This window comes from Dendrobates tinctorius, unplaced genomic scaffold (assembly GCF_039654945.1).
Source record: "Dendrobates tinctorius isolate UK_male_01 unplaced genomic scaffold, ASM3965494v1 ptg000129l, whole genome shotgun sequence".
Lineage (NCBI taxonomy): Eukaryota > Metazoa > Chordata > Amphibia > Anura > Dendrobatidae > Dendrobates > Dendrobates tinctorius.
This window is the reverse complement of record NW_027361797.1, coordinates 11523237-11545274: the sequence shown is the minus strand read 5'-3', so window position 1 is coordinate 11545274 and position 22038 is coordinate 11523237. Positions and strand designations below refer to the sequence as shown.

The 22038-nt window shown below is 41.4% G+C and overlaps 1 protein-coding gene across 2 annotated transcripts in view; it reads right to left on the bottom strand.

Annotated features, from left to right (window-relative positions):
- Positions 1-6280: 6280 nt before the first annotated feature.
- The window catches only part of LOC141047635 (LITAF domain-containing protein-like), a 76661-nt gene continuing 60903 nt past the window's right edge, over positions 6281-22038 (bottom strand). For both annotated transcript variants that reach the window (XM_073542820.1, XM_073542819.1), the window contains 4 exons: positions 20912-20973; positions 13776-13835; positions 10130-10292; positions 6281-7035 (listed from right to left, as the gene is read on the bottom strand). In XM_073542820.1, coding sequence (XP_073398921.1) covers positions 6927-7035; positions 10130-10292; positions 13776-13835; positions 20912-20966 — 387 coding nt within the window. In that variant the 5' untranslated portion in view covers positions 20967-20973 and the 3' untranslated portion in view covers positions 6281-6926. The remainder of the gene's footprint in view (positions 7036-10129; positions 10293-13775; positions 13836-20911; positions 20974-22038) is intronic.

The window sequence follows — 22038 nt, the reverse complement described above, 5'->3', positions numbered from 1 at the left end:
GGGTATCGGTGTACTCAGGAGAAATTGCACAACAAATTGCATTGTGCAATTTCTCCTGTTACTCTTATAAAAATGCAAAATTTTGGGCTAAAAATCATTTTTGTGGGAAAAGTGTGATTTTTTTTTTTTATTTTAAAAGCTCCACGTTATAAACTTCTGTGAAGCACGTAAGGGGTTCAAAGTGCTCACCATCTAAATACATTCCTTGAGGAGTGTAGTTTCCAAAATGGGGTCACTTGTGGGGATTTCCACTGTTTAGGCACATCAGGGGCACTTCAAATGGGACATGACGTCAGCTAATAATTCCAGGAAATTTTACATTGAAAAGTCAAATGATGCTCCTTCCCTTCCGAACGCTGCCGTGTGCCCAAACAGTAGTTTTCTCCTTCATATGGGGTATCAGCATACTCAGGAGAAATTACACTACAAATTGCATGGTGCAATTTCTCCTGTTACCCTTATGAAAATTCAATATTTGGGGCTAAAATAAAACTTTTTTGAGGAAAAAGTGATTTTATTATTTTCACAGCTCACCGCTATAAACTTCTGTTAAGCACCTTTGGGTCCAAGGTGCTCACCACACATCTAAATTCCTTGAGAGATCTTGTTGTGAAAATGTTGTCACTTGTGGATGTGTCCACTGTTTAGGCACATCAGGGGATCTCCAAACATGACATGGCGTCAGCTAATTATTACAGCAAATATTGCATTCAAAAAGTCAAATGTCGCACCTTCCCTTTCAAGCCCTGCTGTTCACCTGAACAGAAGTTTTCACCCACATATGGGGTGTTTGATGTACTTAGAAGAAATTTCACAACAAATTGCATTGTGCAATTTCACCTGTTACCCTTATAAAAATGCAAAATTTGGGTTTAAAACATATTTTTTGTGGGGAAAATTTGATTTTTATTTTATTTTCACAGCTCCACATTATAAACTTCTGTGAAGCACTGGATAAGTTCCCTGAGGGGTCTAGTGTCAAAAAATGGTGTCAATTGTGGGCAATATCCACTATTTAGACACATCGGCTCTCCAAACGCAACATAGTGTCCTCTAATTATTCCAGCAAATTTCCATTCTAAAAGTCAAATGGCGCTCGTTCCCTTCTGTGGCCAAGCAGTGGTTTTACCCCACAAATGAAGTATCAGCATGCTCATGAGAAATTTCACAACAAATTTTGGGGTCCATTTTTTCTGTTACCCATGAGAAAATTAAAAAAAAACCCACTTGGGTCTAAATTAAAATTTCTGTGACAAAAGGTTAATTGTCCTTTTTTTCCTTCCACATTCCAAAAATTCTTGTGAAGCAGCAGAAGAGTTAATAAACTTCTTGAATGTGGTTTTGGGTATTTTCTGTCATATAGGTCCCTCAAAGTCACTTCAAATGTGATGTGGTCCATAAAAAATGTTTTTGTGTAAATTTTGCTGGAAAAATGAGAAATTGCTGGTCAGCTTTTAACCCTTATAACTTCCTAACGAAAAAAAAAATATCTTCCAAAAATTGTGCTGATGTAAAGAAGACATGTGGGAAATGTTGTTTATTTACTATTTTATACAATATAACGCTCTGATTTAAAGTTTGAAAATTGCAACATTTTTGCCAAATTTCCATTTTTTTCCTCAAATAAACACAGGTCATATAGAAGAAATTTGACCACTATCAAAAAGTACAACATGTCACGAAAAAACAATTTCAGAATCAGTAGAATTCATTGAAGCGTTCCAGAGCTATAACCTCATAAAATGACAGTGGTCAGAATTGTAAAATTCTGAATGGTCATGAAGATGCAAACAGCCTTGGGGGATAAAGGTGTTAATACCATAAACACATGTGAAATCAAATGTCAAATAAAAGGCATCTGTGACATTCATTTCTTAAATAAAATGAAAACAAAAAAAGATTATGTCTCTTTATCTGTCTGTAACCTTCTGAGTTACATTTCAATGGTAATTTTTTTCATAGGCAAACAATAATAATTTCCTTCAATGAAAATATACCCATTCAAGTCCATGCCTTGGAGTAGAAAGGAACAGTGCATAAGGAAAACTCTGATCATCTCTGATGCAAACTGGTACACGCCAGATATCTGCCATCTCTTTTTGGATGCGATCTAACCAATTTGTGGGGTCAGGCTTTGAGCCGCGGAAATCATCAGGATTGAAAGAAGGTGTTCATCAGTGTCGTGGAAACTGTACAGCGCTCACAGTGTCATACTTTGACTTCAGCGCGTCACTATACTGGAGTTCAATCTGCTCCATTTGGAGGTCAGTTGGTGCGCTTTCCACGGCAAATGTAGATGGATTACTAGGCAGCTCAAACCGACATTTCTGGGCATCAAAGTAGGCAAATCGCCCTGTAAACTCAGCGCTGAGTATCCCGAGTTTTTCAGTAAACTGTGCACTTGGGAACACGATGGTAGTAATTCTGTAATGCTGTAGATAAGCCCCCGATGAAACCTGAAACCGGACCGAACGCCAGGGTGAGTATTATCTAAAGGGCCTGTCACACTAAGCGATATCACTAGCAATATCGCTATAACTAGTGACGTTATAGCGATATTGCTAGAGACATCGCTGTGTCTGATACTTACCTCCGACCGGCTCCCCCGCTGGTTATCGCTGATCGCGCGAGAACGTCCTGGACTGTTTCTCGTTGTCAGCTTCCTGCGGCGCTTCCTGTGGAGAGACGAGTGACGAGCGTGGAGCCGGGCGGGAGGACGCAGGATCGCCTAGTGTGACAGGTAAGTAGCGACCCCCGTCCCCAGCGATGTCGCTAGTGAGATCTGCCTGTGTGGCAGCTCACTAGCGACCACTTAGCGATGTACCAGCGATCCTGACCGCGTCATATCACTGGTCGGGATCGCTGGTGCATCGCTAAGTGTGACAGTACCTTAACTCTTTTTCTTATCTTTCAGGTTACATCCGGGGTCCGGGGATTATCTACAGCATTACAGAATACTGTAGATAAGCCCCTGATGGCGGTGGCTGCAGCTGATAGGCCAAAAATGGGGTGACAGATTCCCTTTACCATTTATTGTACTACATTACGATAGTTCATTTATGGGGTAATGAATTACAATGATTCCTAATTTTACACAAATAGATTAGATTATTCAATATATGTGTATGATTTAATCTATTAATGGCAAATTAAGAGTCATTATAATGTATTAGTCCATCAAATGATTATTGTAATGTAGAACGATAAAAGCTAAGTTTTATTGATCTGCTTGAGAGGGGTTATTTCCAATGGGGTGTTTAGCCCCTTCAGGTCTTTTTGGACTAGATAGCATACCTTGCCCAGGTCATTCATCTCCATTTGTGGTGAAACTGTATTAAGTCATGTATCTACCTACAAGCGTGAGGAAGCCAATGCCAAATATGTAAAAGTATATTCTTTATTAAACAAATAATACAATGGAGTTAAAAAAGTTAATTAAGGAGACACAAATGCAAAAATGACTGTAAACACAGGAGTATGATCTATCTTAGTGGTTCATGTACAAGAAATTGCTTAATTGGAGCAAGAATGGCCCTTTAATGGATAAACACATATTAAAATGTCAAAAATCTATTGATTGGAGACCCATATATAGGAGGTAATCCCAGCTAATGTGAACCTGAACAAGGTATGCTTCATATAGGAGTCACCATACATAGATAAGTAAAATACCTTCCATTGTTTGTATAAAGATTTCCTCTGAAATAATTTCAGAAAATTACTGACATAAAGTGCTTAAGGGCTCATAGTAAGCAGAAAAAATATACATTCAGTCAAGGAGGCAATTACTGACTTAAGTGTCAAGATTACATTCAAAAATGGCTAGACAAGCCCAAAAAAGCATTAGTTTCAAAAGCAGTTAGTTCTTGTAAGAATCTATGTACAAAATTTATATTACCTCCTTACCAACAGCAATTAAGTCAAAGCAATTAGTTCTCATGAGAGGCTATGCATAAAGTAAAATAAACTTATTTTTCTCATAACAATGTGTTCAATAAATAGTTAAATAATTTGTTCCTATTATCAGATATATATAAATGCCAAATAAAGTTTCCAAGTGGAGTCATGTAGCAAAAATTATATCTAAAGAGGATCCCATTGTGCTAAAGGAAACCTTGCTGTATGGTAAATCCTACTATCAGTGCTTATTCACGTAACAAGCCAGGAAGAGGCAGCAAGAGCTTTAAGTAAAAAAGATTAAAAAAAGATATATATGACCGGGTTGTGCAGTGTGGCGCCCCGACGTGCCTTTCGCATTAGCTTTGACCTAGGGGGTCAGTTCATACAGTGGGTACAGAAAGTAATTAGACCCTTTTAAATTTTTCACTCTTTGTTTCATTGCAGCCATTTGGTAAATTAAAAAAAGTTTTTTTCTCATTGTACACTCTGCACCCCATCTTGGACTGAAAAAAAACAGAAATTTAGAAATTTTTGCAAATTTATTAAAAAAGAAAAACTGAAATATCTCATGGTCAGACACATATATTTGTCATATGCTGTCCATTTCCTTGTGATCCTACTTGAGATGGTTCTACTCCTTCATTGGAGTCCAGCTGTGTTTAATTAAACTGATAAAACTTGTTTCGGCAAGGCACACACCTGTCTATATAAGACCTCACAGTGCTTGTCAGACCAAATGAGAATCATGGGGTCAAAGGAACTGGCTAAGGAGCTCAGAGACAGAATTGTGGCAAGGCACACATCTGGCCAAGGTTACAAAAGAATTTCTGCAGTACTTAAGGTTCCTAAGAGCACAGTGGCCTCCATAATCCTTAAATGGAAGAAGTTTGGGACCACCAGAAGTCTTCCTAGACCTGGCCGTCTAGCCAAACTGAGCAATCATGGGAGAAAAGCCTTGATGAGAGCTCCACTGTGGCTGAGCTCCACAGATGCAGTAGTGAGATGGGAGAAAGTTCCACAAAGTCAACTATCACTGCAGCCCTCCACCAGTCAGGCCTTTATGGCAGAGTGGCCTGACGGAAGCCTCTCCTCAGTGCCAGACATATGAAAGCCTGCATAGAGTTTGCTAAAAAACACAAGAAGGACTCCCAGACTATGAGAAATAAGATTCTCTGGCCTGATGAGACGAAGATAGAACTTTTTGGTGATAATTCTAAGCGGTATTGTGTGTAGAAAACCAGGCACTGCTCATCACCTGCCCAATACAATCCCAACAGTGATACATGGTGGTGGTAGCTTCATGCTATGTGGGTGTTTTACAGCTACAGGGACAGGATGACTGGTTGCAATTGAAGGAAACTTGAATGTGGCCAAGTACAGAGATATCCTGGATGAAAACCTCTTCCAGAGTGCTCTGGACCTCAGACTTGGCCAAAGGTTCACCATCCACAACAAGACAATGACCCTAAGCACACAGCTAAAATAACAAAGGAGTGGCTTCAGAACAACTCTGTGACCATTCTTGACTGGCCCAGCCAGAGTCCTTACCTAAACTCAAATCCTAAACCCTGACCTGACCTCAGGGCTGCCATCAGGGCATTACCGCCCTGACTGGCGTATGGGGCCCGTTGGGCAGAGGGGGCCCGCATCGGACCCCGTCTCATCTGCTCACCGGGCCCCTACCGGCACGCTAAACCGGGCCCTTGTGAAGTAATTATCCCCCTCTATTCCTGCTTGGTCGAACCTCATCTGGAATACTGTGTCCAGTTCTGAGCTCAACATTTTAAAAAAGCCATTGAAAAACTGAAGCAAGTTCAGAGAAGAACGACTAGGATGGTGAGCGGACTGCAGACTATGTCATATGAGGAACATATATAGGATCTGGGAGTGTTTAGCATGCAAAGAAGAAGGCTAAGAGGAGACTTAATAGCTGTCTACAAATATCTGAAGGGATGTGACAATGTAGATGGATCACCCTTATTCTCATTTGCACATGGAAACACAAGGATCAATGGAATTAAACTGTAAGAGAAGATAAAGATTAGATATTAGAAAAAACTTTTTGACAGTGAGGGTGAGTAATGAGTGGAACAGGCTGCCATGAGAGGTGGTGAGTTCCCCTTCAATGGAAGTCTTCAAACAGAGGTTGGACAGACATCTGTCTGAGATGGTTTAGTGAATCCTGCATTGAGAAGGGGGTTGGACATTATGACCCTTGAGGTCCCTTCCAACATTCTATGATTCTATGATCTGTAAAGCAACACTAATGTACTTTATCTACCATATTTTACTAATTACAAATTATTTTACAGTCTAAAATTATATTTAAAATTATATTCTCAAATAATTTAGCTGAGACAAAGTAGGAAAACAGACAAGATATTTGGAAATAATTCTTTATAAAAGTCGGGTAAATTTTGCAAACGAAAATATAAGGAATATAAACAGGGAAACCAGTGCAATTTACCATGCCATAAAAAATCAACAATTCATACGAGTCAACCAGATCACATTCTCAAGAGCTCATACATGGAGATCATTTTCATACTGGCGCAATAGCTGTACATTTTACTAGAAAATGAAAATATACTTTTTCTTCTGCACAGTTAAACAGGTTGTCCGTGACTTTTATAAATTTATGATCCTTATGATTGTTGGCGGTGTGACACTTTGCACCCCTGCCGATCAGCTGTTCTCAGTGCCAGTGGTGACTGGACGTACTCCATTGCAGAGCTGCTCAGCACAACTCCATTAACAATATTGTGGCTGCACTATACTGTTGACAGGATTGTGCCGAGCAGCTCCACAACTGACTAGGGGACAGATATGTAGTTCCCGGTCACGACCACTATGCTGTTCAAGGAGCTGTGCTGTGCAACGCCACAACTTAGCACACATGGTCATCACTGGCACCAGGACCAACTGATTGGCAGAGGTACCACAAGTCACACCCTCACGATCAGATATTTATGACCTTATAGGCCAATATAGTAAAAGTCCCAGTCAACCCCTTTAAGGAATCTTATTCAAAGCCTTTTGTATTTCGATAGGTGATGATTGCAGTTGGGGCAAAAATGGTCGACATCCTTACAGCTGTCCAAACAGAAAGGAATCAGGCAGCATCCTAACCAGCAACTACGGGAGAAAACACAATAAGTTAATACAAAAATCCGGGTTTCATAGTAAGTAATCAGGCCCAGTAATGGTTGGGTTTTGAACTTATGTTACTTATTGTTGATTAGACATATTATATATTACTGTATAGTGCGATATTGCAATAAGCCAGCGTGTCTCGTCTTCTAGAGACCTGAGCTGGAACCTGGAGACCCCCAGAAGACCTTCTGCCCCCAAAGGACACAATATTATATAGATATAGCATATAGTAGTATAAGGGTCATGTTTCAGATTCTACATTCTGACCCAGGAGCTTTATGTTCTGTCTGTGCACTGATTGAACCAACAGAACTAACAATGAGTAGTGCAGATCACCAGGGCAGAAATCTTAGGGCAATTTCATTATATGCACTTTATTCATTTATTGCTGAATCCAAGCAAACTGCTGATTGCAGCCATTCATCAGAAACTGTTTAATCAAAGTCTACAGCCTATTCCTCATAAACTAACTCGGGGATGATCATATAGTGTAAATTTAGAAATTAGAAACCACAGGTTAGGATTGGATCCAAAAATACTGCAGATCTCTTTATGTTCTTCACTCTTTTTCGATCCACAATTAGAGAGTGCAGTACGATTTTTGCGGACGCAGGAAATGGAGAAATTCATTTCTCCGTCTCCTCCACACCTAAGCTTTGGTTCTCGCATGCGAGAGGATTGGAGAACCAAGCACTGACACTAGGCTCGCGCTCGCAGCAGGGCATCCAATGCTCTTTTATCGGATACTATATGCTAATGTGACTCCAGTCTAAGGCTAGTTTCACACTAGTGTTTATTCGACGCAGCGCACGGCGCCGCTAAGCCCTGCCCCCTGCCAGCTCCCTGCCCACCCCATCCGGTCATCGCCGCCTACTATCGCACATGGACGCTTGCGATCTGCGCACCCTATCTTTAGCATAGGGTGCGCAGATCGTGCGCTGGCTGTGCGCTAGTAGGATTTTGGTGTGCGCTGTGCACTTTTGAAGGAGCGCCGAAATGCAACATGCTGCATTCGGCGCGCACGGGCGCACCTTCAAAAGTGCGCAGCGCACGCCAAAATCCTACTAGCGCACGGCCAGCGCACGATCTGTGCACCCTATGCTAAAGATAGGGTGCGCAGATCGCAAGCGTCCATGTGCGATAGTAGGCGGCGATGACTGGATGGCGGGGCAGGGAGCCAGCAGGGGGCGGGGCTTAGTGGCGCCGTGCGCTGCGTCGAATAAACGCTAGTGTGAAACTAGCCTAATTTAGAGGGAATGTGTAGTCAGAAATTGAACTATTGTTTAAATTAGGTTTTTGAGTTGGGTGTATTTTTTTTTTTTTTACAAATTTTTGACAATTTTTTGACAATTTTTCTTTCATTAAAAAACAAAATTTGTAATCCTGCAGTTTTCATACTAATAAGCCTATTTATGACTCATATTTTTACACTTTTAAATACATAATTTGAGGGAGTTTCCGTATCATTACAGGCAGGATAACAATGACAGGTATCACCTCTGCACCTCTGTACACAGCTGATAACACAGGATTCACTTTTCACAACAGGTCACATCTCCCCCTGCTCCCCCTCCCTTCATAATGACCTTTGTACACGCTCATTAGATGCTTCAATACAGAACAGAGGGTCAGAGTTTGTTCATTGCTGATAATGTACATGTAAATTTCCTTTAAAAAAACAGGACGTCAAAGGCTGTGTGCACACGCTGCGGATTAGGTGCGGATTCATCCGCGCGGATTTTGTAAAATCCGCAGGTGAAACCGCAGGTCAAAAGACCTGCGGTTTTACCTGCGGATTGCTCTGCGGTTTTGCCCTGCGGTTTTTCATCTCCTCAAATGGAGGAGATGGCAAACCGCAGGGGAATCCGCAGAAAGAATTGACATGTCAATTCTTTCTGCGGATTGAAAACCGCAGATAATCCGCGTGGAAAATTCCGCACCGTCTGCACTGCGGTTTTTGATTCCCATAGGGAATCACGGTACTGTACACCGCAGCAGAAACTGCAGCAAAATCCGCAGCGTGTGCACACAGCCAAAGTCTAAAAAAGCCCCAATGGCCAGAGTGAAATTTGCAAAAGTTCTAATTTTTATATTTATAAAGATTGTGATATGGAAAAAATGCCAAAAAGGGAACACAAAAACCTGATTTAAACAATAGGTAATTTTCTGGGTAATACATATATGGGTCAATTGTAGAAATGCGGTACAAAGTTGGTGCATTGTTGCATAAGTTATTTTTCTCCCAGTCTAGTGCATCCAAAATAGAAGAAAAGTGAGTATTAACATCTTCTCTTTAGTTAGAGTTAGTCCTGATTTGGGCTTCAAACTGCATGCAAAACAGGCTCCACTTTTTTCAAAAAAACAATCTTAAAGTTACGTTTTCACAATGAGTTTTTGGTGAGTTTTTTGAAGCTGTGAATTTTCACTGTGCAAAAAAAAAAAAACACCACATCTATGGCTACGTTCCCATGATGAAGTTTTGGTGAATTTTTGATGTTGCAGATTTTCTGAAACCTATTAACTAAATTAGGTTATTTTTTTTTATCGCGTTTTTGAGTGTATTTTTACAAGCTCTTTTATCACGTTTTTGACGCTGCGTTTTCTGTCTCTTGTTGGTCTGTCATCTGTTAAATAAAGCTGCTTTGTTTTTGACAATTTGTGGCATTTGGCTTTGTAAAAACTTTATTGATACACGCAGGTGTAGATTTCATGTTTTGTGTTCAGAAACGCATTAAAACAACACGTGCGTTTTACCTGTGGATTTTCCATACCTAGTGCAAGTCTATGGGAAAAATCTGCAAATAAAACTCAGTGTACGCGCAAGAAGTTGACATGATGCAGATATGAAACTCGCAGGTCAGTTTATGCTGAGTAAAAAAGCAAAAAGAACAGTGGTCATGAGATCTCTATAAATCTCATCCACTTTGCTGGAACTGTAAGATGCTGCTTTTTATGTAGGGAAAACACGCAGCGTTAAAAACTCACCAAATGCTCATTGTAGAAACATAGCCTAAATGTACATTTTTCACTTTCTATTTCAGGATTAATGGTATAGTCTGTTTATGTCAATGCTTACCCAAGAAGACACAGGATGCCAAATATAAGCCAGACGAGGAGCCCCGTGTTATACTCTATACGCGTCACTATATTCTGGCGACACACAGGACAGGTGCATGATGTTGGAGTGTCAGCAAATGATGTGGTCATGATCACTGTTGAGGTGACAGGAGCCATGATCACTGTGAAGGAAAAGACAATTATTCATTTGAAACAACTTTGTACATAGAAAAAAATAACACTAGAAACACAGAGCTACAACCACATTGTATCAGTAAGGAAACAACGCTAGAAAAATGGCCCTGGAACTTCTTCCAAGTTAGGTTCAGAAAAGTGCTGTGCTTGGAGGACCAGTAGTGCCTACAAATGTTGACTATGACTGGCTCCATGTACAGCTCTGCGTGCGGACGGATGCAAGAGCAGCCTATTATTTACATGCACTAGTGCGGGCAATAAATGCAACCAGACTAGAGCATGCTGAGACTTGATTCTGTGAGGATTTTGGGTCCTTGTGTATCATACTATTTGGAGCACAACGGTGTGTGTATTATCCTATATGGAGGACTATGGGGGCTGTGTTATACTATATGGAGGACTATGGGGTGTGTATTATAAAATGTGGAGGACTATGGGGTGTGTATTATACTATATAGAGGACTATGGGGTGTGTATTATACTATGTCAAGGACTATGGGGTGTGTATTATACTATGTCAAGGACTATGGGTTGCATTATATTATGTAGGTGCTGTATTATACTCTATCAAGGACCATGGGGGGGCATTATAATATATGGGAGATGCATTACACTATACAGGACTTGCATTATACTATGTGGAAGACTAAGGGATTCTTTATACTAAACGAGAAAAATGCTGCCTATTCATTGAGTGATTGGATTGTTTATGCTGGAACAGAAATCATTGTTCTCAGCAGCACATCGCCTGGTGAAAACTGCAGATGTGCTGCTGATAACATGATAATGTATAAGGACAGATTGGAAAGGTAACAGTCTTCCCTTTTACCTGCTTAAGCGGAGGGTTATCAGACGGTGAATCTTAATCTGTACCTTATTTAGCTATCTAATGTGGTGTAATGACCACTGTGTCCACTAGGGGGCGCTGTGTGGATGTCCCAAGAGAGAGGATGAGTGGCAGAACATGGAAGGACCGTTATGTATCTCAAGGTGGGTGGCCTTGAGATGGAGACTTATGTGTGTGTGTTGATCAGCAATGACATTGCTGAGGTGTTGCTTCAAGGTGTCAGGGAGAAGTCTCCAGGTAACTAGAGAGATGGGCGGGCCGGGTTACCTACAAACCCACCCAGGGGGTGTGTTTAAAGAACACTGTTGTAAAGAGTGTGAGTGGTTGAAGGACCTGTGGTGAGGTCATAGTCATGTGACCCGGTGGGCATGGCTATGGACCATATAATGTGGCCAGGGTAGGTCACATGTGGTGAATGCTGGGACCTGGTTGGTCCAGTGTGGAAGGCCCTGTCTGAGAGAGAGATGGGGTCTGCCTTCTGACAGCAGGGAACACTGTGTTAAATGGCTGCACATGCCTGGGAATTCCCTGGAGGGAATGGACGTCTGCAGCATGGAGAAGGAACCATGAGTGACCCTGACGTGGGTGAGATAACTGAGGCTGAAGAGGCTGTGTATGCATAACCTGTGTGACCACAGGGATTACAGAGCTGAACTCTGTCATGGACACTATGCTGATTAAGTCAAGTTTATGTTACTGATGTGGGTTTATGATGCCTAATAAACCGCACGGACTGTTATGATTTTATGGAAAACCTGTGCCGGATCTGGTTTTGTGGCTGCTAAGCGAGTATACCCTACTTGAATGACAGTGCTACCTCAGACTATGTACGGCAAGATGGTGACTGTCTACCTCGATTTAACCCATGCCTATACCATCTAACCCGAACAGAAACTCAGCCATTTCTACTACCACTGGGCTTTGACTCCATTTAGATTTCTTAACTATTTATCAAGTATTGCTGGTACGTTACTGGCGCATTGGATTGCTTTTTCCATTTTTGTTCTGCACCTTCAGTCCTGTCTCCCTCTTGAGAATGTACTCACAGCACAAATATATATATGTTTTTATACTGTCGACTATTGTGGTTGTTGTCCTATTTGCAGCTGAATCCTTCCTATTTATACTAGCGCCACTAATCATCCTTTTTGTTGCTATCTATTTATCTATCTATCTATCTATCTTTGTATATAAGATTATTTTATTAGTTCAAAAACTAGATTGAAATGACAGAAAATTACAGTATGTAAATCTGAAGTTAGGAAAACATTGCCTACAGATTGCATACGCATGTCATATAGATGTTGGGTGACAAAAAAACGCACACTCACTTGACACTACAACTTTTCTGGCTGAGAATCTCAGCTACCTTATATACACAGATGTGAGCGAACCCTTAGGGTAAGGCTTGAGTCTCACTAAAATATGATGGCTTTACATTTCTCAATGATTTTCCCTATGTACCGTCCCATTAAATTAACAGGCTCAATGGTCTGAAATGAATAAAAACTAGTGACGAGCGAATATACTCGCTGCTCGGGTGTCCTCCGAGTATTTGGATGTGCTCGGAGATTTAGCCTGTGTACAAGTCGCACATCATGCAGCTGAGACGACAAAAACTAAATCTCCGAGCTCGCCAAAATACACGGAGATCACCCGAGCATGCTTGGGAAGACCCGAGCAACGATGCTACTCGCCCATCACTAATAAAAACCTAATCAAGAAGGCCATACATTGGGTCCAAAAGAAGTTTAGTTCTCAAATCTTTCACATAGAGGCCCTGCTGGTGTCTTGTTTTTCCTGGTTGGGACAAACATGTGTGACAGGCTAACCCTAAACACAACTGAGCGGGTTCTTCTACATTGGGTCTTGTCTCAACATTTTGGGGAGCCTTACCCAGTGATTGTGGATCCGTGGAGGCATGTTCCTGGCTTTTTCATAGGTTGCTAAGACAATCTGCAGGCTAAGCTTCCTGTTCTTGGCTAATACAATTTCCTGGCTTCAGGAAAATGTGTGAGAAATAGTCACACACTACACGGATGGTCCGTGTGGCGTCCGAGTTTTCCTCGCACCCAGAGACTCACATTGGCGAGTCTCGGATGATATACGTGTTCAATCAGAGCATGCTGCGACTTTACACGCACCTCGAACGCGCCTGAGGTTAAAAACACTGATCTGGATTGCCCCATAGAGTAACACTGGGGGATGTTTTCGGGCATAGCGCTCGTCCGTATTGTGCGATAGTGTGACTCCGGCCTAAGAAGCTGCATTTCTGAAGCAGCGAGAATACTCACAATGTGGGCGTACAGCTTTATAATGGAAAGTCACAGATATTGTGTGCTGCTATACCGTCTCCTACATGGGGCCTCATCATTATGTCTCTCTAATTACATTCTGGAACGCACAATGGGATCATTATTTGCTGAAGGCTTTTACTAGACCAGCGGTGACCATATTTCTATGTACTTTTCCCATTATTCTTTATGTAAATATAGTGCGAGTAGTTGAGACTAATGATGTTGCACAATATTGCGTGCAAACAGTTCTATATATTTACTTATGAAAAACTGATTCCACCCCCAAACAAAAACTACAAATAATTAGACAAATTCTTGCACTCTACCTGTGGGCTGCGGCCCCCCACCACTATATGGTGGTGGTGGGGGATAAGCTCCTCCAACACCTGTGTAAAAAATAAATAAAAACTTTAAGTTGTCCCTTCGACAAAAAGTGATATTTACTGACATACGTATACTGTAAATGATGTTATTGCCTTGTAACAAATTCATTATTCCATACAATAATGCCTCCAAACTGTTCTCTAATCTCACAATTTATAAAATGCCTTTTTGGGATAATGCATGCATTGTACATATATAAAAACAATACTTAAGTTATGTTACATTGCTAAATGACAGACTGACCTATTAAATGACTTTTCCATAAGTAAAAGAAGGATTTACTTTTTTCCAGGCATAGCTCCATTCTTGTCCATAGATTGTTTGGGGTTTTTTTTGGGTTCTTTTGCCTTCATAATTTTTGCAGTAGCGTTTCATTACAAATGTTTACCTTTTAGCTTCTAGAACAATGGTCCTCAACCTTTCTTAAGGTGTTGTCCGAAACTAAGGGCCCCGTCACACATAGCGACTCACCAGCGATCCCGACAATGATATCAACGTGTCAGGATCGCTGGTGAGTCACTACATGATCGCTGGTGAGCTGCCAAACAGACAGCTTCACCAGCGATCAGCACCAGCGACGCCGAGCGTGCGGCGTCGCTGTGTACATTAGTTACCAGCGCGCTCATGCAGGGAGCGGGTAACTAACGTACACATCGGGTATCTAGGGGACGTGCGTCACTTAGAAACCTGATGTGTACCTTAGTTACCAGCTCCCTGCATCAGCGCGCTGGTAACTAAGGTACACAGAGGGTTTCTAAGCACAGCGCCGTGCTTAGAAACCCTGCGCTCACCTTAGTTACCAGCTGATCGCTGGTCTCCCGCCTGTCACACGCAGCGATGCGTGCTGGCCAGCCGGAGACCAGCGACCAAAAACATGTCCAGGGCTTTCCAACAGCGATCAGCGATACCAGCAGGGGGGCCGGTCGCTGGTCAGTGTCACACACAGCGATCTCGCTGGTGAGATCGCTGTTACGTCAAAAAACTAGTGACTCAGCAGCGATCTCGCTAGCGAGATCGCTATGTGTGACGGGGCCCTAACACTGATTTAATCCTAAATGTCTATTTATTTAATGTAATAATCTAATCTCTTTTCTAATATGCATTAATTGAAAACTCCCTACCATTCCCTCTCTACTGCATCTAACTGCTTTATTTTTTATATCAAATTCTTGTTTGATCTCCCTTTGTTTGAGAACCCCAGTGCATGCTACGATACACAAACAATCCGCTGGTTGGGGGCCCATACTCTAATTTTTTTTGAGATCCATGTTCTAAAGCTCCTTTCTCTTGTAAACTTTAACTTTCTTCTTCTCAACCTTCTTTTGGGCTGACATATTATGACGTATTATGTAGTTTGTGCCTGGACCACAATACCTGGCATGACAGTGGGTATTGTGGCCTGAATTAATAACTTTATAAGTTGTGAGAGAGTCACTGGCATAGTTTATGAAGGGAGATACGTGTCACTGCGCCTACTGCGGTAAGTGATGTAAAACCAGAGTGTTTTGCCTCCAGCACGCTAAGTGCTGAGAGAGTTAATAGGAACCTATGCTATGGGCTGGTTGGTTTTAGAGGACCTCCATAGAGTGGGTGGGAGGGTATCCACGTATCTCCACCTGCCTGACAGAACCTGTGTGATGTCAAGATCATGTGATCATCACATGGGGTGTTAAATACCTGGCTATAAGTGTCAGTGGGTCTTGGGAGAGTAGGAACTTCCAGATATCTCAAGGAGGAGCTAAGGACTGTGCGGGTTAACTGCAGGCTGTAACCTGCAGAGAAAGGACTCTGCTATACTTTATTTGTTTTGTTTTCCATTAAGCCAGGAAGGCTCTGCTTTTGTTTTTCTGAACCTTGCCTTGGTGTATGCCAATAAACCAGCCGATGTTTCACCACCAAAGTGCCCCTGTGTCTACCTGAAGAAGCAGCTAAGTGTTTCAACCACTCACAAAGCATAAAGACTGGGAGTTTGGATCAAAGGTAGAGATGGTGCGAATTGGTTCACAGGACCTGTTCCAGCACCCACATCGGTAATCTGTGTCCACCGGATGTGAGCCTTGAGAACCGCCTCTTATCTGATGGCATTACAATCTCCTGTTCGTTGCGGCATGATGCACATCTGATGTCACGTTATGCTGTGGCTGCATGTCTCGCAGCTCTTCGACAGCTTTCACACACACTGCATGGATTGCCTAACAACCAGACAATCCCCACATGTGCTGCGGCTGTCAAATAGCCGTGAAACATGCAGCCACGCCTACGCAAACATCCAAGCATGCCAAAGAAATTCTATTAGCACTCGAACATGCTCAGATAACTCCTTATCCCTGCAAACTTGCTAATCACTATAAGTATGATATATTGGACTGTGTCTTTTGAGCACCACCTATATAGATAAACCGCTTGTATCCCTATGAATTAATCCAGATTATGTAGTAGTGCCGACCAAATGGGCAGTGAATGAGGTGACAAATGGAGCCAAATCCCTCTGTTTAACCACATACCGTATTTTTCGGACTATAGGATGCACCGAACCATAAGACGCACCCCAAATTTTCGGGAGGAAAATATTTTAAAAAAATAATGTGTCAAATGGGAGTCAGTCTTAAAGTCCGAATTCAGCTTATCTGGGGGGATCGGCACAGGTGGAGGAGTAATCACAGAGGAGCGTGTTCACAGGGGTTGTTTGGTGGTCCAGGCTGGTGTGGTGGCCTCCGGGAAATCCCATCCCAGGCTGATGCACAGGTGGTGCTCTGGGGTTCCCGGGGGGTTCCATCGGTATTTTGCGACAGGTTCGGCAGTGGTGCAGTGGGGCTCTGCTGGCATTTTGCGACAGGTGCGGCGATGATGCTCTGTGGTACGGTGGGGCTCCGCCAGCATTTTGTGAAAACCCGGAGGCCCCCGCAGATTCATTGCTGCGATGCGGTGGCCTCTGGGAATATGGCCGCTGGGGACGGCGCATGCTCAGATTCAAATCTCGGCAAAGAGATCTCGTCCCGAGATCTCGTTGCTGAGATCTCAATCTGCCTCTTTCCATGTACGCATGTATATGCACATTTGAAGATCTGGTGCATTATTTACATATTTTGTGCTTATTGTATATCTGATACATTCTATCGTCTGGCACTATTGCACTTTCTGTCTATGTTTACATGCTCTGTCCCTTAATTTGGATATATGCCCTAACATCCATGTCTGGGATCCTCAATGGCCACTATCCTAGGCTGTTGGTATGTGGTTCTTGTAGGCCAAAACTGTTTTTTCTTTTGTTTGTTTTCCCATATGTTGTCCATAATGTCGTAATAACATTTTGTATATTTTTTGGTGATCACTGTTTTTGCATACTTCTTTTTTTTCTTGCCTCTCTATTTGAATATTACTGGATGCATGAGGTTGATCCCAGTACTTTGATTATTTGGATGGTGTCCACTTCCTTTAAACAGTATGCATCTGTCCATAGAACGTTGCACCACTTATCTTTAGTGCAGGCAATGTGTTGTTTGGCAAACTGTAACCTTTTCAACACATCATTTTTTCAGCAATGGTACTTTACGAGGGTTTCTTGCAAAAAGATTAACTTCACGTAGGCTTGCTCCAATAGCTGCAGGACACACGAGTAACTGAAGATCTTCTTTGTTCTCCCTAGGAACTGAACATTGGATGCTTATTTGCCATTCTTGTGGTTCTATGATCTATGCAGATGGTAGTATTTATTTTCCTACAATGTGTTTTAAGTTCTGTTTGCCATTTTAAAGGAATGGAAATCTTTTTAGCTGGACAATCAATTATTTTATGCGCTTCTTCAAGTGTTTTGCCCTCTGCAATCAACTTCTCTATCAAAGTTCTTTCTCCTTCGGTATAATGTCTGAAACAATCCATTGTACTCACTGAGCAAAGGCTAAAACCAACAGGTACAGCCTTTGAGGCCCTTCTTCTTTATGCAAGGGTCATAATTGACGCCCATTTCTTCACAAATGAATGACCTTACTAATTGAACTCCAATTATTAATTAGAACACCCCCTTTCATTAAATTAGCCAATTACACCGAATTAGCAACATGCATATATTGAAGGTTGATTCTGTTGGTTGCCAATTATTCGCCTAAACCTAGTCATGAATTTTTTCCAATGGTGTATGATCTGTTCTGCCAAAACAGTAATTAAACACATTGATGATGTTAGGGGCCCGTTACACCGATTTTGTGACGTAGCAGCGATATTGCTAGCGATATCGCTATGTCTGATACTTACCTCCGACTGGCTCCCCCGCTGCTCATCGCTGGTCGCGCGAGAACGTCCTGGGCCATTTCTCGTCGGGCGCTTCCTGCTGGGCTTCCTGTGGCGCCAACGAGCGACGTGTGGACGCGGGCGGGAGGACATCAGGATCGCTACGTCTGACAGGTAAGTAGCGACCCCCGACCCCTGCTATGTCGCTGGTGAGATCTGCCTGTGTGGCAGCTCACTAGCGACCACTTAGCGATGCACCAGCGATCCATATCGTTGTCGGGATCACTGGTGCATCGCTAAGTGTAACGGTACCCTTGACTTCTATTATTTGGCACATAGCTGTACTTGTAAACCCTGTAAAATAACATTGCTGGAGAATCTTTTCATATAATTCAACAAAGTGTCATTCTTCCTGGAAATGGATGGATGAATTGACAATTTTACATTACCATTCTTCTTGTTCAATGTTGTCCTTAGACATTTTGACTCTGTCCAATTTGTGTTGACAGACGATGCCATTGACAGAGGAATGGAAACACATGGAACAACAATGGAACTACACATAACCAAGTTCCTAGATGTTGTTCTCCAGCACTGTCAATTCCAGTATTTAGACATATCAGGAGTGCTCAGGTCATTACTTGAAATCTAAGGCTATTTCCCACGATGACTTTTTGTTAAGTTTTTTATGCTGCGTATTTTTAAAAAAAATGCAAGTAATCTATTTTACTTAATGGGTGCAGAAATGGTGCAAACAATATACAACATCAAAAACTTCCCAACTGTGGGAACATACCCTAATAGTTGCAAATTTTGTTTGCAGTGGACTACTTAACTACGGGGCCCCTAAACAACTGAACCTGAAGAGGTTGCACATATGTTTGGTCTTGATATTTTTTATACATGAAGCAGCATTTTGTGACTTCTAATAACTACCATAATTTTATTAGTTTTCTTTACCTTAAAGCTACAGTCTTCAGGGCTTTATATCTTTGACCGTTCAGGGGTCACTCAAAATTTGTTCAAGCTTGCAGAGTATTTTTTTCAGTTTCCTCCATGTCAAATGCAGACACAGGCACAGCAAAATATCATGTACAGTTCTAAAGTGTATAGTTACCAAACTTTTGACCCCAACGTCTAAGTTTGCTCGACACTTGTCAGTGTGGTTGATATAGAGTAAGGCTAAATTCAGATGGCTCGGTTTCACAGTCTTTAGAATGGAGCACAATGCCTGGACCGAGCACAGATTTCCTAAACTAAGAGCCTCATAGAAATATACGGTATGTGACTTTTAGATTAGGTCAGGAGACCCATGGCTCATCTGGATGTTACATAGTTATATAGTTTAAAAAATTATCTAGGTCCATCAAGTTGCGTTCCATAAATGGAGCATGAAAAATCTGAAGTCATGCCTGAATTTTTAGTCATTGGAGCTAATATGTTAACACTTTGCTTTAATTCATAACTTTACAGTTATTGATTTGATTGACTTTTTTGTGGCTATTTTTTGGCATGTGTAAAAAAAAATATGGCACACATTTCATTCATTTTTTTGGTGACTTATTGGGTAAAAAATAGCTAAACAAGAATGCCATTACTTGTATTAAGAGACGCCTGGAGTCTAGATCACATGAAGTAGTTATCCCCCTCTATTCCTCCTTGGTCAGACCTCATCTACAATACTGTGTCCAGTTCTGGGCATCACATTTTAAAAAAGACATCGAAAAACTGGAGCAAGTTCAGAGATAATCTACCAGGATGGTGAGCGGACTGCAAAGTATGTCCTAAGAGGAACGGTTAAAGGATCTGGGAATGTTTAGCTTACAAAAAAGAAGACTAAGAGGAGACTTAATAGCTGTCTACAAATATCTGAAGGGATGTCACAGTGTAGAGGGATCATCATTATTCTCATTTGCACATGAAACCATGAAAAGCAATGGAATGAAACTGAAAGGGAGAAGATAGAGATTAGACATTAGACAAAACTTTTTTACAGTGAGGGTGATCAATGAGTGGAACAGGCTGCTATGATAGGTAATTAATTCTCCGTCAATGAAGGTCTTCAAACAGAGGCTAGACAGATATCTGTCTGAGATGGCTGAGATGGTTTAGTGACCCTGCTTTGAGCAGGGGGTTGGACACGATGCCTCACGAAGTCCCTTCTACTCTAACATTCTATGATTCTATGAGAATGCAACTTTTGGAGGAAAAAAATGACAGAATTAAAATAAAAAAATACAGTGTTTCTATTTTCACTCATATTGCCCCATTCACTGACAGCTAATGTTTGTCATCGCAAAAAAATGGTGGAAAAATTATACGTTAAAAGTGTGTAATGTGTGAAGATATCCTATAAGGTATTTTCAGTCATATATTGTGTGTAATATATTACAGGTTAAAAAAGCCCTCCCATGAAGCTTTTTTTTACCAGATCTGTGTACATGTGTATGTAGTATGTAGACCTATCGCAACCTTCTCTGGTGTCCAGTGCCGTTCCGCTCCTCCTCTCAGTGACGTCACCACTCTTCAGGGTCAAACTGTGATCTGCATAACCCATAACTCTGCTTTTACAATGTAAACCTATGGAGCATCAGAACAAGACTCCATAGGCTTTCAATATAATAGAGACTTACGGTTCACACATAGAGACAGCCAAATCGCCAAAATTGCAGGCACGTGACTCAGAAGAAGAGCAGAGCGGACCAGGAAACGGACCAGAGAGAGACAGTGGTATGTGAGTATATTAACACACGCTGCACTACATACTTATATACACAAATTTAGTGAAAATAAACTTAATGGGGGGCTTCACTAAATAAACACCGGAAGTATTAAACATTGCCATACCCACCTGGTTGGGGTTGAAATGGTGGATAACCCTTATCGGAGTTATACATGGTAGTCATTTTTCACCTGAAAAGAAAGAAAAATGATTTGAAAATCATCAATCCATGCTTAGGAATATTAATCCCATTGTATAAAATGATCACCGTGCTGATAACAAAATATATTTCTCCATCCGTTTCAAAGGAGAGATTGTTCCTACGACTAGAGGTTCCTGGTGTTTCTGCTGCCTACATCATCCCATGTAGAGGGCCTGCTCATGGACTGTAATATAACACCCATCCTACATCACATACTGTGTATATGGAATTTCAGTTTTGGAATCCTCACAAAGTTCATCAACAAAGTACAGTATAATTTTATGAGGATGTTTGACATCCATGATACAGTTTCAGAAATCACAGCATCAGTATCAGCACAAAACTATACTTGAAAGGAAAGTATGTTAACAACATAAATCTCAAGAATACCAAGGTCATGTTTAGAGGGTGGAACTACACCCAAAACTGTTGGGTGCCAGAGGGGGTGCTAAAGAGCAACTCATCCTTGGCCAGTGCATTTGGTTCTAGAACATCGAATGAACTTTTATCTTGGGTGAAAGAATAATGGACTGTATTGACACAAGGTAAATGCAAGGTTACAGCATACTAGTTAGTGTAAAACAGAGAGAATAGGCCATACAAGTCTATGACGCTCCATTAAAAAGGGATGTCACACAAGAGTCACCGTTTTTCTTGTTTTTTGTAGACACAAACATGGAGATGGTAGTGTAAATATAACCTCAGCGCAGCGTATTTGTATGACATTTACATGAAATTCCAATGCTTACTTTCTTAATTATACTGGCCAACACTCCAGATTTTGTCGTGACAATTCCACAGACCCAGTCGCAAAAGCGATTTGAAGAAATTACAACCAAATGTGTGCATTTTTCCAGGGAATTCTGAGGAATAGCTTCAATGTAATGAATTTGTCATTCTAAACCTTGAAATACCATCAAATACTTGGGATAGCACTGCCTCATAGTTCTGTAAAATATGTTAAACATCCATATTGTGTTACGGAATAATGACGATGTATGTGATTAAGTACAATCTAATAGCATGATATTTGCTGTTTGTTTTGTTCATAACA